General features: G+C 40.8%; 1 protein-coding gene across 1 annotated transcript in view; it reads left to right on the top strand.

Annotated features, from left to right (window-relative positions):
* The window catches only part of ANO10 (anoctamin 10), a 154,376-nt gene extending 140,713 nt beyond the window's left edge, over positions 1-13,663 (top strand). The window contains exon 13 of the mRNA XM_073630309.1: positions 4,979-13,663. Within this exon, the coding sequence (XP_073486410.1) occupies positions 4,979-5,053 (75 nt within the window). The 3' untranslated portion in view covers positions 5,054-13,663. The remainder of the gene's footprint in view (positions 1-4,978) is intronic.
* The last annotated feature ends 2,995 nt before the right edge of the window (positions 13,664-16,658 follow it).

Below are 16,658 nucleotides of genomic sequence, written 5' to 3' on the forward strand. Positions count from 1 at the left end.
TTTAGCAAAAACACACTTTTCTACCCCATTGGAGATCGAGACAGCTGAGAAATTATTTATTAGGTAAAAGGCAAGTCAGACTATCAGCTTATTGGGACATTCAGGATTATTATTAATGTGAGTTACAAAATAGCCACCTCCAATGAAAAGTAATTTAACCTTCTTGGCTCTGCCGCATGTTCAAATCTAAAGGCATTTGTTAAGGTTGGCATCGTTTGTTCATTGTAATTTGTATTGGAGTATTGTAATTAGGCACCTGAATATGTTACTGAAAAATGTCAACAGCCTCAGCTTATGATTCATCTGGATTGTATATTTTTAGCATTAATATGAATAAACAGAACATGGTCCATATTTTTGAAGATATGAAAGTTGGAGGTGCAGGTGAACTTTCCCTACTGTTATAATTATTGTTAATCAATTATTAGGGCCCCCAACTTCAATGACACTTTTCAAGTCAATACAACACAGATACATAAAGCTTTTGCATATTCCAGTTGTCAAGATGAAAGTGCATGTCTACCTAAAACTTTTTTTATTTGGATAGAATTAAGAAGGGTTCCTTGTAAGGATGTTAATACTATCCAGAGCTCTGTTAGAAGATAGTAATTTCACCAGATATAAAGTGAGGGAAAATCTTTAACCACTTCAATACCAGGCACTTGTATACCTTCCTGCCCAAGCCAATTTTCAGCTTTCAACGCTGTTGCAATTTGAATGACAATTGCGCGGTCATGCTACATTGATGGGTGGTATTGCTGGGCATCACTTGTCTGATCTTCTGCATAATGTTGCCAGTCAGTGCCCATTTGTGGGCACTAATTGGCATATATTTGGCATATTTTTGTATATGTGGATAGCCATGGGGTACGTACCTGGCCATCTGCATGTTGGGGGCTTCCCTGGTGGTCCTGGTGGCTTCCCTGGTGGTCAAGTGTGGGCATCCGAGAGGGGGCTGCGCTGATAAAAAATCAGCGCAGACCCCCTTGTCAGGAGAGCCTTTTGGAGATTTTTTCTAGTTCCTGTCTGGTAAACTGTTACCCGGAAAGGAAGTAAAGGTACAGTAAATCTCTCTGACGAAGCCCCAGAGAGCAGTAAAAATCTAAAAGGGATTCTAAATCTTCCCATTCTATCCAACGTTAAAAAAAAAAAAAAAAAACAAGAAAAAAAAGGCCTTTTTTGTAAGGTTACAGTCAGTACAGTTCAGGGTCTCTAAATGTATCTTGTAAGAATCCTTAAAACTAATTTGAACTATAAGGCCTCATTCACAGTAGCAGTGTCAAACCTGCATGTATATGCATTTAGAAGACATTTCTAAATGCATTTGACTGCAATGATTTTTCAATGGTGCGATTTACACTATGGGTTTACCTGCATGTGCGGTCAGCTGACAGTGCCTTGAACAAGTATTCATACCATTTGAAATTTTCCACATTTTGTCCTGTTACAACCGAAAACATGAATGTATTTAATTGGGCTTTTATGTCATAGACCAACACAAAGTGGCACATAATTGTGAAGTGGAAGGAAAATGATAAATGGTTTTCAAAATTTTTTACAAATAAATATCTGAAAAGTGTGGTTTGCATTTGTATTCAGCCCCCTTTATGCTGATACTCCTAACTAAAACCTAGTGGAACCAAATGCCGTCATATAATTGGTAAATAGAGGAGTCCACCTGTGTGTAATTTAATCTCAGCAGTTCCGGCCCGTCCATAGAGGGCGTACGGGCACTGCCTCCCCATCCATGTGTCCGGCCCCCTGATTTACATATCAGGGTACCAGACTATGGATTCCAATGCGGGGTGGGTGTTTTTTTGAAGCACCTGATTAGAGCCAGAGACTCTAATAGGCTTAAAAAAAGGGTGGGCTCTGAGCGCAGAGCATTGCGCTCCAAGCCCACCCAGTTGTGTGACGATAGCGAATTCATTTTCACTATTTTCACACTAAAGTTCCTACCTGCCAATCAGGAGACAGGTCGTGAGGCCTTTTTCCCAATTGGCCAAAGCGTCAGGCAATCCTATTGGATGCCTAGCACTTTGGGGGAATAGGAGACACACAGCAGAGGAAGCTTGAGGAATGGATACCGGAGCCGCCGCTGCCCGCACTTAAGGAGAGTAGGAGAGGGCACCACAGCCCTGCCACATGAGCGGGTAAGTGCAGGACCGCCCGTGTGGCGTGTGCCGGCCACTGAATCTCAGTATAAATACAGCTGCTCTGTGAAGCCTTCAGAGGTTTGTTAGAGAACCCTTGTGAACAAATGGCATCATGAAGGCCAAGGAACACACCAGACAGGTCAGGAATAAAGATGTGCAGAAGTGTAATGCAGGGTTAGGTTATAAAAAAAAAATATCCCAAGCTTTGTACATCTCTCAGAGCGCTGTTCGTTCCATCATCCGAAAATGGAATGAGTATGGCACAGCTGCAGATCTACCAAGAAATGGCTGTCCACCTAAACTGACAGGCCGGGCAAGGAGAGCATTAATCGGAGAAGCTGCCCAGCGTCAATTGTAACTCTGGAGGAGCTGCAGAGATCCACAGCTCAGGTGGGAGAATCTGTCCACAGGACAACTATTAGTTGTGCACTCCACAAATCTGGCCTTTATTAAAGAGTGGCAAGAAGAAAGTCATTGTTGAAAGAAATGAGAAGTCCCGTTTCCAGTTTGGGAGAAGCCATGTGGGGGACACAGAAAACCTGTGGAAGAAGGTGCTCTGGTCAGATGAGACCAAAATTGAACTTTTTGGCCTAAAAGCAAAATGCTACGTGTGGTAGAAAACGAACACTTTACATCACTCTGAACACACCATCCCAACCGTAAAACATGTTGGTGGCAGCATCATGTTGTGGGGATGTTTTTCTTCAGCAGGGACAGGGAAGCTGGTCAAAGTTGATAGAAAGATGGATAGAGCCAAAAACAGGGCAATCTTAGAAGAAAACTTTTTAGAGTCTGCAAAAGACTTGAGACTGGGGAGGAGGTTCACCCTTTTGCAGGACAACAACCCTAAACATACATCCAGCACTACAATGGAATGGTTTAGATCAAAGTATATTCATGTGTTTGAATGGCCCAGTCAAAGTCCAGACCTAAATCCAATTGAGAATCTGTGGCAAGTCTTAAAAATTGCTGTTCACAGATGCTCTCCATCCAATCTGACAGAGCTTGAGCTATTTTGCAAAGAATAATGGGCAAAAATGTCACTCTCTAGATGTGCAAAGCTGGTAGAGACATACCCAAAAGACTTAGCTGTAATTGCAGTAAAAGATGGTTCTCTACTCTTTCAGGGGGGCTGAAGACAAATGCACGACACACGTTTCAGATATTTATTTGTAAAACATTTTGAAAACGATTTATCATTTCCCTTCCACTTCACAATTATGTGCCACTTTGTGCTGGTCTATCACATAAAAGCCCAATAAAATACATTTACCTTTTTGGTTGTAACATGACAAAATGTGGAAAATTTCTAGGGGTATGAATACTTTTTCAAGGCAGTGTAGCTGATGTTAGAGAAAATATAATTCTTTGTGTCCAGAATCTGATTAGACACTTTAAACGCTTGTAAACCCAATAAATCAGCTTTAAAGCAAGAACATCTAAATGCAGGAAAAGTGATCTGGGAAACCAAAATATGTGTTTATGCTTCCCAAATTACTTCTGCATTTACAACTGTACTAGTGCTAGTGTGAATGTGGACACAAAACGCAAATGGCGTTCAGTGTTTTAAAGTTAGTTTTATTCCTAAGCCAGCTATGTCCTGAGTAGAAAAGTCTCCCACACTCCAAAAAACATGCTGGTAGGTTAATTGGCTTCTATCCAAAATTGGCCCTAGTATTTGAATGTGAGTTGGGGACCTTGGATTGTGGGCTCCTTGAGGGTAGGGACCGATGTGAGTGTGCAGTGTATGTGTGGAGCACTTTGTAAATTGACAGCTCTATATGGGTACCTTAAATAAATAGGGATCATTGTAGACACACACCCACACTCACTCAGGTTGAACTGGATGGACTGGTGTCTTTATTCAACCTTACTAACTATGTAACTATGTAAAGGCCTTATGCCGCGTACACACGACCGGACTTTCCGCAGAAAAGGTCTGATGGAATCATTCCGTCAGACATTCCGATCGTGTGTGGGCTTCATCGGACTTTTTCTTTCTAAAGTTCTGACGGACCAAGAAATAGAACACGTTTCAAATATTTCCAACGGAGTCAGTTCCTATCGGGAAAACCACTCGTCTGTATGCTTTTCTGAAGCAAGGGCAGCTATTGGCTACTGGCTATTGAACTTCCTTTTTCTAGTCCCGTCGTACGTCATTGCGTTCTAAATGATCGGACTTTGGTGCGATAGTGTGTAGGCAAGTCCGTTTCAGCGGAACCCTGTCGGAACCTATTCTGACGGAGAGTCCGGTTGTGTGTACGCGGCATTACTTTTGGTATGTTCACTATTATAGGCAGAAAACATTTCTATAAAAAAGAAAGTACACGTTTACACGCACATTTCAAATTTGGGTCCAGTCTTGTGCAGCAGCTGTTATAATGTAAATTAATACTGCAAATACATTAGAGTTTAATGCTGCAATGATACACCCACACCTGACGCCATTTACATCTTCAGTACTGCCTTCATTCTTTGCAATCTGTCACCACTAGCTTTCAGCTAAGGATAGAGATGTCTGTTGTTTTATATGGGGTCTTCTGACAAATGTGGAGGATTGCAGATGAAGGTGTGATCAAGGTAGACATTGAAGAACGACTTCTTCCTTCCTCAAATATATGTGACTGTGCTACAAAAACTGCTAGTGTGGGCAAGGGCATTAGAATTTACAGAGGCACATATTGGTACTATTGTCCCTTTACCACTCTATTTTTATGGTAGAATGTGCACTAAATGTCAAAAACTTGTTTTAATTGTACCAACATAATCTAGCGATTTCACTAAAATGACCACTGTTTCATTCTTTTGTTGTGGTTTTCTAGCAGGTAAAGCTGTCTTACGAATCACTCAGTGAAAGCACCCCGGAGAAAGACAACCTGTTTATTGACGAAAACTAGAGAAGCAAAAAGATAAAAAACTATTTAACTGCAATGCAATACCTGTCCACTGCTGCCTACACCAAAGCGCCACTGGCTTTGCTGGATGAAGCGATTTACTGTAACGCCTCTACATGTAATCTCTTCTGTCTCTGTAACGTAAATGATTATATGCATGGTGACTGTAAGAGATGTCTGCTGTACTTTCCTTTGGTTATAATTTGGATTGTATATAGAAAGTGTATTGGACTCTGATTAACTGGCGGAGAATCAGGGGAACTTTAATCCAGTTAAAGCTGGATTGCAGAAGTGCAATACAGGTACTTTGTTTTATATGAGGTGATTGTTTACTTGTCCTAAATATTTTATACTGTATATCGTTCAGGTTTAGGTAGATTTTCAGCAGATTTATTCTTACAGAGGTATTTAATTATAAATGCACTATACCCTTTTACCCACTTTAGGCCCTTTTCAGACGTGTGTTCCAAACAGGTCCACTTGTCAGTTTTTCAGACGGGCCCGATTGGAAGGTTCATTCATCCCTACAGACAGGCGGGTGTAAATGGACTTCTGACCGTTTTACTCCCGCCTACCTCCGGGTCTGATCGTACCTGCTAAAAAAACAGGAGAGGACTCCAACCTTTTTCATTTAGGCGGATCGGAGGTAGCTGGGTGTAAACGGACAGCGGGTCCGTTCACTTTCGGCCACCTATAGAGCAGACCAGGCTCTACCCCGCTCTGCTTTGAACATCAAGGGAATCAGTCCACAGATCCCATGCTGATCGCAATGGAATCCGCCCTGTGTGAATGGCGCCTTAAGCCTCGTACACACTGCTAGTTTTTTTTTGTTCAACCCAGTGGGTTGAATGGAAAGAACCTGACAGCTCAGGTTGGAACCTCTATACTAACTATCCAATGTTAATACAGTGATTTCCCCTGCTGTGTTATTGTGTTCTGACAGGGGGACGCCCCCCCCCCCCCCCCCTCGCCAGAACAGTCCGATCAGCGCTCTCAGCCATTGGCTGAGTGAGAGCTGGTCTGCAGACCATTTTCAAGTCATGACCCTTCAACAGAAGCTGGGCCGACCGGCTGCCATACACAAGGGCCGAGTGTTGGCCAGTTTCTATTGAACTGGCCGATGTCACCTGACATTCGGCCAATGTCTACTAGCCTTTACAGTCCTTTCACATGTGTGTCATCAGTTTACTCAGGTTTTTTGCTTAAGTAAAAAACTGATGAAACAGTTTTTACATAAGTTTGCACATCCATGTTCAGTTCAGTTTACATCTGTTTTTGAATCTGTTTATTTTAGCTGTTGCAGAAAGCAATTATAGGTGACAAACGTATAAACAAATGTTTCTTACCTAAAAGATAGACATAAACAGAGCAGACCTAAGCGGATGGCATCCACTTACATCCATTCAGATCTGTCTAAACGTAAAAGGAGGCAGCCTTGTTCAATTAAAAAAAATCGGACCTGAATGGACACAGATGTAGGCAGATGATCATCCATTTACATCCGCCCGCCCATAGACATACATTGTGGTTTAGCCCGGATTAGTCCGAAAAACTAACAGACAAATCCAGACTGAATGCCCATGTGAAAGGGCCCTTAAATGCAAAGAACAACAAACCTGGAAGAACGTTAAAAGAAGTCACTTCCAATTACCCAATTAGTAGTTATGGCTGACATATGATGATTGTTCTGTATTCTATAAAATGACATAGAGCCAAATGATACCAATCAGTATTGTGTATTTACTGAATTTGATATGGTCATAAATGCTAATGCCGTTTTAGCTAAAAGTACAAAAAATGTCAACTTTAGTAATCTGGATATTGGGGAAAAAGGAAGTTGAAAAAAAAATAAACAAATTATATATGGTGGTCTATCCATTAACACTTTCTAATGAAAACCAATATATGTATTTTGTGTGTTGTGTTCTAGTACAGCATTGTAGAACACATATTTGGACTTTTTCAGATATGAATGTTGGCTCCATGTATTGTGTCTTGCATTGTCAGATGGGTACTTTATACCACACCTTTTTTAAGCAAATGTGGCAGGGTAATTCTTCAATATCCTATCAGACATGTTGGGGGACTATATAGTAAAAATATACTGCATGCAGAGTCAAAACACAGTGGGGTTGATTTACTAAAAGTGGAAATCTGGTGCAGCTGTGCATGGTAGGCCCAAAAGCTTCTCTCCTGAATGTGATTCTTCTGCATTCAGGAGAGGAGCTTTGACTGCTGCTGCTCCAAAACTTCTCTAAAAGCCTGTGAGGTTGATTTACTAAAACTGTAGAGTGCAAATTCTGGTGCAGCTGCGCATGGTAGACAATAAAACTGTGGAAGCTGATTGTTTTCTATGAAGAGCTGCAATAGATTTTGCACTCTCCAATTTTAGTAAATCAACCCCATTCCACCTCATGGCAGTTAGAAAAGCTACGCCATGGAACTGAATGACAAGTTCCTGGATCCTCTTATGCAATGTTCCAGAAGTATCTATGAATATGTATTGCAATGCATTAGTACAAACAGTAAACTACTGTTGAAAATATTTAGACATACTTTTACTCAACAGTTTTCTTTAGGGCCCATTCACACGAGGCACCACGTGTGAATCGCACAGGAACACAGTGTGGTTCCTGTGTGATTGACATGTAGTTCTGTGCAGTGCGATTTCAGCCCATTCATTTTGAATGGGCTGAAATCGCACTGCACCAAAAGTAGTGCATGCACTACTTTTGGAAATGCACTACAATCGGATCGAATGGTACTTTTGTACCATGTGACCCGGTGCGGGCAAAAGCACTACATTTGTGACTTGAGTTTGGGGTGTCATTAACATTGCACTGACACCCGCGGCAGTGTGATTGGAGTGCGATGAGGGAAACGGATGTGGAACGTGGGTTTCCTACATCACATTCTATTGTGAATTGGCACAAAACCTGTTTTATTGGGTATTTGTTCCTAGGTATGCATACCTTGTGCTTTCCATAAAACAGTAACACAAAGGGGGAGAATTACTAAAACTGGAGAGTGCAAAATCTGGTGCAGCTCTGCACAGAAACCAATCAGCTTCCAGTTTATGTGTCAAAGCTTAATTGAACAAGCTGAAGTTAGAAGCCGATTGGTTACCATGCACAGTTGCACCAGATTTTGAACTCTCCTGTTTTAGTAAATCAACCCCAAAGACTCTCTTCAAACATGAATTGTATTAAAATAATAACCACTAATATCTGATACTAGTAATGCTTTCTAAATTAGAACATAGCTTTGTTTACTTTATGCAAATTAAAGCATGGAAGAGGGTTGTATATAAAAATTGTTTGCTACTTGGCTTTGGATTTGTTTGTGTCTATAAACAAACACAGCATGGTTTCAGATGCATACCACTTGCATTTGAGACCGGTCTGAGATGCTTTTGAGATCATTTAACCACTTCAGCCCTGGAAGAATTCACCCCCTTCCTGACCAGAGCACTTTTTGTGATTCGGCACTGCGGCGATTTAACTGACAATTGCGCGGTCGTGCCACGTGGCTCCCAAACAAAATTGACATCCTTTTTTCCCCACAAATAGAGCTTTCTTTTGGTGGTATTTGATCGCCTCTGTGGTTTTTATTTTTTGCCCTATAAACAAAAAAATAGCATCAATTTTGAAAAAAAAGCATTATTTTTTACTCTTTGCTATAATAAATATCCCCAAAAAATATTTAAAAAAAAACATTTTTTTTCCTCAGTTTAGGCCGATACGTATTCTTCTACATATTTTTGGTAAAAAAAAAAAAAAATAGCAATAAGCGTTTATTGATTGGTTTGCGCAAAAGGTCTAGCCTTTACAAAATAGGGGATAGTTTTATGGCATTTTTATTATTAATTTTTTCTTTAATAGTAATGGCGGCGATCAGCGGACACATCGGACAATTTTGACACATTTTTGGGACCATTGTCATTTATACAGCAATCAGTGCTATACAAATGCACTGATTCCTGTGTAAATGACACTGGCGGTGAAGGGGTTAACCACTAGGGGGCTAGGGAGGGGTTAAGTATGTCCTGGGGAGTGTTACTAACTGTGGGGGGGGCGTGGATACGCGTGACACGTCACTGACCTCAGCTCCCGATCACAGGGAGCAGAGATCAGTGACACTGTCACTAGGCAGAACGGGGAGATGCTTGTTTAAATTAGTATCTCCCCGTTCGTCCTCTCCGTGAGGCGATCGCGGGTATTCCCGCAACGATCGAGTCCACGGGACCCACGACCCGACTCACGGAGCTCCCAGCCGGCCATTGCCGCACATGCAATGGCCCGGCGGCAAATTTAAAGGGACGTACGGGTAAGCCCATTTGCCCAGCCGTGCCATTCTGCCGACGTACATCGGCGTGCGCCGGTCGGGAACCGGTTAAAATACATTGACAGGTGCTTCTAAGCTACATCAGCCAGCTTTGAGCTGCTTTTGCATTTCTGTAGACTTGGGGGGGGGGGGGAGCAATTCTGACACAAACACAGACCATAGGTGTGTTCAGCATATAAGCCTTGACTGAACTTTGTGCACGCAATTAAATATTTTACCATCCTTATGATATCCAAATATTTAACCTAAATGCTGCTTGGCTTGTAGTATGTAGCTCAGTTTTTTTAAGACACTCATAAATGAAGGGGATTCTCCAAATTCTCGTTCATTAGCAATCTGCTGAATCATCTGTATTTTTTTTCTTTTTTCTTTTTTCTTTTCATTTCATGAAAAAATGAACCTGTTCCATAAAATTGAATTGGAAAAGGCAAGAGTTTCATTAAATTGCATTCATTGCTGTAAAGGGATTGATACCTCCTAACTCTCTCATTTCCACAGAACCTCATCTTATTTTAAAGTGTTTGTTAACCCAAAAAAAAAATATATGCAGATTCTGGTCACTTAAAGCAGATTACACAGCACAGCGCTTGTGCTGTGTAATCTGCCCCCCTCTAAACTGTAAAAAAAAAAAAAAAAACCTGGCGCTTGCCACTTCCTGTATGGCCTCTCTAAACAGACCAGGAAAATCAGGTCGGCTCCGCCCTGATCACTGTGGTCAAAGTGCCTGTCTCCGTGATAGGCTGCTCTGCTCTCCTCTCTCCCTCCTCCTTTCTGCCTGTCACCCCCCTTTGTGTCTGTCTCCGGCCGGCTTTGCCCCCGCCGCTATTCTTGTAAAATAACAATTTAAATTTTTCACTGCCAGCCTCTCTATTAGAGGCTGGCATAGCATACTCTGTCACTAGTTTTCAAAAACGAGCAGTGTAAATACCTAATTTGAGCTGTCTTCAGGCCAGTCACATGATTCGTGGCAGCTTTACAGCTAGGATACACGGCTTCTGCTGAGGAGACAAGCGGCCACATGATCTCCCCGTCTGACATCAGAGGGAGATCATGGCCCCTCCCACAGAAGACATCCATCAGAGCTGTAAAGCAGTCGTGAGTGATGTGACCGGCCTGAAGACAGCTCAAATTAGGTATTTAAACTACTCCTTTTTTTAAACTATTCACATAGTGTGCTTTACCAGCCTCTAGGGGGGCTGGCATAGTTTTATATGGATGGGTTAACAAGCCCTTTAATGACAGCTGTGTGTAACACACACACATATATATATATATATATATATATATATATATTGATATTTTATAGTAACCATTCTGTTGTCAGGACCAGGATCTGAACTCAGGGCCTCTGCTGTGTCTTCTTGCTGAGCCACCAAAAATGCTGGACAGTGCATTGCCTGATCCCTTGGGCAAACCAAACATACTTTCTATCTTGATTCTGGTAAACATTGCAATCTTTGCTACTGCCATGATTTTCCTGTTTAAGCCATGCCTCTGCACTTCCTATTGCCAGATTACTGTGCTCTTCTCCAGCCCATTTCTTACTCCTTACGCCCCTGCTGCCCTCTACATCTTCATTACCATTGTTACGAATCTTTGGCTTGTTCCTCAACTATGCTTCTGCTTGATCCCAACCTGCAACCATTTGTTGCTGACCTTTGGCTTCTTCCTTGACTACTCTTCCTCTTGATCCCAAACTGTAAGCACTTATTACCAACCTTTGTCTTCTTTACTGACTAAGCTTCTGCTTGATCCCTACCTTCTACATTTGCTACCACACCCCGGCTTGCTCACCTCCTGGTGGGGCGATCACGAGGACCATGACCCATCACTAGCAGGCAGCTATACCCATCTCCACCATCAGGAGCTCTGGTGAAGACCAGTTAGTGCTTAGACCCTGTGACTCAGGTGAGCTTGTGTCACCTGCCACGGGAATCTGCTTATGTGTTTTATCACGTTGGTTTCTTTGTAAGCTTTTCTACTGCTATAGCCACTGGCCTGCCCCCAAGCCTGACCCCTGTTTGTGACAATTGTTATACAAATGCGTTAGCCAAAAAGTTTGGGAACCACATTTATATAACATACCCCTTAAGAGTCATCCAAGAGGTACTCCCAAAGAATTTAGCTCAAAATCTATTTTACATTTTGGTCCTTTTTTTTCCTGACTCCATACATATGGATGTACTGAATTAATAATAGTCCAACGAGGGACACAGGAATGTTGGGAATTCTGTTGCCTACATGAGGGTTGGGACACTGGCAAACAGAAACAAATATAAGACAGCCCAGTTCAGGTTGAATCTTGGTTTGGACAAATAAAATCTGTCTACAAACATATCATTGTCCATACCTTAATGGGATACAAAAGGCAACTCCACATTTCTAAATCATTTGATATCACTTTGCTTCCTTGTGGTAGAAGGTTTTGGCAGTGTTAAATCACTCAGCAAATGTTTGCCTTCTGCCATAGTGAAACACTAAGCACTGCACAACACACTCTTGCATGAAAATTTTGTTTAATGGGCTATCAGCTCCCTATGATGCAATGATAACATACATAAAGGGGATACAAAATGTTTTTTTTTTTTATAAATATACTGTATTTCATTTGTATGGTCAGGACTAAAAAACAAATATATATTATATATAGCGTCTCTCTCTCTCTCTCTCTCTCTCTCTCTCTCTCTCTCTCTCTCTCTCTCTCTCTCTCTCTCTCTCTCTCTCTCTCTCTCTCTATATATATATATATATATATATATATATATATATATATATATATATATATATATACATTTTTGCTTGGTGAATATAATGTATTGCATATGATTATTTTGCATTGAAAGCTTATTTATGTTCCCCAGCCTAGTCTTACAATAGGTTTGTTTACAGAGCACAATAGCTCAAACTCCAATTTACACACTAGTTTATTAGAGCAGTGATGGTTCTGTACAGAGTTTTAAGAACAATAGTTAAACAAGGATTAGCAAAAGTGTGTCTGTTCATTGAATAGGAAAAATACAAAAATGCTTGTTAGCACAGTGGTGACAAGTGTAGGAGTCACACCTACTCTACCAGATCCTGCCCTCCTATGAATAAAGCCTGCAAACAGCCTTACCCAACACTTTTTGGGGCAGAACGGTGCATTTTATAGTGATAGCAAGTGCGGGAGTGCACACCAGTGCAGTGGCAGAAAGTTTGAGATAGCCTGTGAGCTAGGGTTGCTGTAAGAAATGTGCTGTGCCAAGTGTGTCGAAAAGTGCGCCTGCAGGGAAGCACTGTGAGTTGGTAGAAAGCAGTGAATACAGGAGATGCAGAATGCACAGCAATTCGCTTTTCCTTGTAGACCACCTGCACATTTGCTCCATGCAGGCTTTTAATCAGAGCACTGGCCAACAACGTTGTAGACTCACAATCTCTAGCCCCATGCAGACTTCTGATCAGCTTAGCCCCCAGCTAACATGTACAGGGAAGTATAAAAAAAACAGTATCAGCATTCCATCCAAAGCAAATGTGGCGTTCCACACAAAAATATAGAGGGTATTGTAAGCACTCAAAGAATTTCCATAGAAGAACTTGCCAAAATGAAGGTGCAAAAATGCTATCGTTTCATCAGCTTCATTCTTTGAGTGACCACTATACCTTCAAGTATATAAAACATATTTTTAAAAGGTATATATGATATAAGGTTTTTTTATAATGATGTAAAATTGAACTGAAATCTTTATACTTTCATTTAAATAACATCAGTATGTACAAGCAGAACTTGAACGCCTTTAACAAAAGTATTGTATGATCCATCTAGATTTGCCTTGGTGTCCTTAAATAGTCCAAACATTCACTGACAGGATGATTGGATTCTCATCTGGTTGGCCATTTAATGTGTATGCTTTTATGATTGGGCATGGACTTCAAGCTCCTAGGGGAAAGGACTGTGGTTCTATGTGTTTTGTAAATTGTCATGTACTGTACATGCTAAAGTTATGCAAATGGGGGCAATAAATAAAAATGTAAGGTTCTGCCTTAGTTTGTGACATTTTTCAAAAAAATAGCATTGAGCTTTAAGTTTTTTTTTAAACTTTAGCATTTCTGCTATTGCTGAGTGTAAGCTGTTACGTCTGTAAGAATTTAGGGCAACTACATTGTGTACTTCGTTTACTTAAAGGGTAGCTTAAAAAAATGGCAAATAAAGAAAAAATAATATAGCCTGTACACTTGCGATACAAGTCATATTGTAATTGAATGTTATTAAAAATGACCTTTCCTTTTCAATCTGCAGCCGCTGTAATTTTCTATAAATGCAATTCAATATGGCTATATAGAGTTGTTCTGTACACAGAATGTGCACTGACCACTCCCCAGAAACATAATTTCCTGCTTGTGTGATTGGCTCATCAATTTCCCCAGAAGTCTGCCTAAGATACAAGTCAGATTTCAGGCATCCCCTGCAACAAAAATGTAATTTTTGGTGAGATATTTCCAAAAGGGACACATCTAAAGGGATGCAGGCCAAGCAGCTTTCCTCATTAGAGCTCTGCAGGTGCCATAGCTGACTGATAATTATGAAACCACTCCCATTAGACCCACTTAACACAGAGGCACAGACATGGATTTCTTCAGAATAACTAAAGGTAGGAATCTGCTATAAGAGCCCTTTCACACTGGGGCGGGCGGGCATCGGTGGTAATGTGGCGCTATTTTTAGCGCCATATTAGCAGCGCTATTCGGCCGCTAGCGGGGTGGTTTTAACCCCCGCTACTGGCCGAAAAAGGGTTAAAACCACCCGCAAAGCGCCGCTGCACTGGCGGTTTGAGGCGCTGCCCCATTGTTTTCAATGGGCAGGGGTGCTGTAAGAGCGGTGTATAGCAGGGATGCGTTCAATCGGGGACAAAATTGGGGACACTATTTTCCTGGGGACAGCTGCCTAAAATTGGGGACTGTCTCCTGAAAAGAGGGAAATCTGGTCACCTTACATTAGAGTCCCCACACACACACATATGTATTTTTTTTTTAAATACTTCCCTTCTCTAGATGTTTTCAGGCTGGTCATGTGATATGCAGGGACCTCCTTTTTGCCTGTTTTCAGTGCTGCGGTTCCTTGATGTAGAGAGTGGTACAGATGGTGGCGACCCCTCGGGTTTCTTGGATTTGGATACACCTTAAGGTGTCTTAAGATTAAGCAGTGATTAATATTACTATTCTGTATTCTTCCATCATCCCACCTTGGTGCTATACAAGTGATAACAAATAGAGGAATAGATAATACAAATGTATACTGAAACTTTTGACCAGAATATACAGATTTTTTAGCAAAACCAGTATGAAAATAGCAAGATACAATAGAAGAGAGCACTTAGCGTGTACAAATATACTTTCATGAGTGATAATGGTAGGGTAGGGCACAGAGGTGGCTCGTAATTCCCATTCAAGACACTAGTTGACCCTTTAGCCATGTCAAGGAAGGATTAGCTACTTGGCTTAAGTGTCAACTCTGCCCCTGCTAGGAGCAGCTCATGTGTAAGGTTAAATTAGTAAGCCAAAAAGCTTCTTAGATTAGCTGTCATGAGGAGAGTGGTTACTAGTTTACTCTGTGGGTGGACTGGACTAGAACAACATGTAGCAGTTGGGCCTCATTTGTTTTGTATCCTATTAGGGAGGAAGTCTAGAGTAGTAGAAGGATTACATGTATTTCATGGGACTCCTTGTATCCCCCTGTTTTGGAATGCTGAACTCTGGGACACCCCTCCTTTGAGTAATGGGTCTCTAGTCTCTCCTCTAATGTCAAATATCTCTAAAAAAATGAACTGTTGCAAGTGCTGTCACCTTTAATGAATGGCAGGAGTATGTAAATATTTCTGCTTCCATTTATTCAGTAAACTGTTAAAAGGCATTCCTGTTGTAGACTATTTCTTTGTGAGCTGGTACTGGTTAAACCAGGATGTGTCTCCCTACAGGGAGGGTAGGATAGTTCCCCTGAGGAGCCCTGTGCCTATGGTATGCTGTTAAGACAAGTTGATGCCCCTGTGTCTAGGGATGGTTAAAGAGTGGAGGTGCTCCTGCACTACATAACAATAAATCCCTCACATGTCAGGTGTGCCAAACCAGATGCTAACTTCTTTTGGAATAAAGTTGTATCTGGACCTCTTAGCTGTGCTGTGGCACTTCAGTTTCCATTTTTGTTACAATACACTACAAGCCAAGGAGACCTTGGAGATCATTTGGGGTGTTGAAGCTGCCTGCCAGGGAAGCAGATCATTTACATCAAAACTTTAAAATAGCAATACCTATGGGTTCAGCGCTATTTTTCCACTTTCCTCAATTACATAATATCAGGACTATGGGAACTATACTGTCAGTAGCATAGTATCAAGAGAGCCACAGTGCTAAAAAAGATCTTTTACAATGACCCAGACAAAAAAAAGGTACTGTACATTTTTCCTGCAGGTTCTGAGTTTGGTAGGGAATAACAACCTAATTGTATTTATTTTAAAAATGTATATGTGGAAAATATATGCTTTTACATTGAAGCAAAGATGGAGAAATAAAAAAATTTAAAAAAACATGAAATAAATGTCAAAAGGCATATTTAAACTAGATTTTGCTTTTAGATGCATGAAACTGGCAAAATAAGTCAGTCTGACCCCTGTATTACCCCAAGCAGGTCAAAGATAAATAGTAGTAAACACATCAATAAATATTTAAATAAGTTACATGTATTACTTCCTCATGCAGCAAAACATGCTCCATAAACTCCATATCTTGGCATACAGTCTTGTTTTTTTTTTATTATTTACTGGTTACTGGCTTAGTTGAAAATATAGGAGTAAACTGGTAGTCCCAATGAAGCAAAAACTGTAAGAAAAACCTAAATGTAGCTCAACCTTTCCTATGAAGCAGGTGATAACCCACTGGATCAATAAAAAAGTATTTATTTGTATCAAAAATTAAGAAAAAATACAACATGTACAATGGTACCATACAAGACAAACTACACACAATAAAGTCCAATCCACCTCGCAACTTCACATATAATCAACATCAATATTGTATAAAGATATAGATAAATGAATCCGCGCTTAGGACAGTATGAGGGCTGCTGCCTATCTCTAATTAGTACCCCTAAGGGTCTAATTGCATAAGAGGATAAGTGATATGAGAGTGAGAACGGCGCTGCCCTCTCCGTTGTTAGATAATGGGTAAAAATAACAAACTCATTTTATATAGCTAAAATATATATACTATAAATAAACTACACCATCAACTATCA

The sequence above is a fragment of the Aquarana catesbeiana genome, linkage group LG05 (genome assembly GCF_042186555.1).
Source record: "Aquarana catesbeiana isolate 2022-GZ linkage group LG05, ASM4218655v1, whole genome shotgun sequence".
Taxonomy (NCBI): Eukaryota; Metazoa; Chordata; class Amphibia; order Anura; family Ranidae; genus Aquarana; species Aquarana catesbeiana.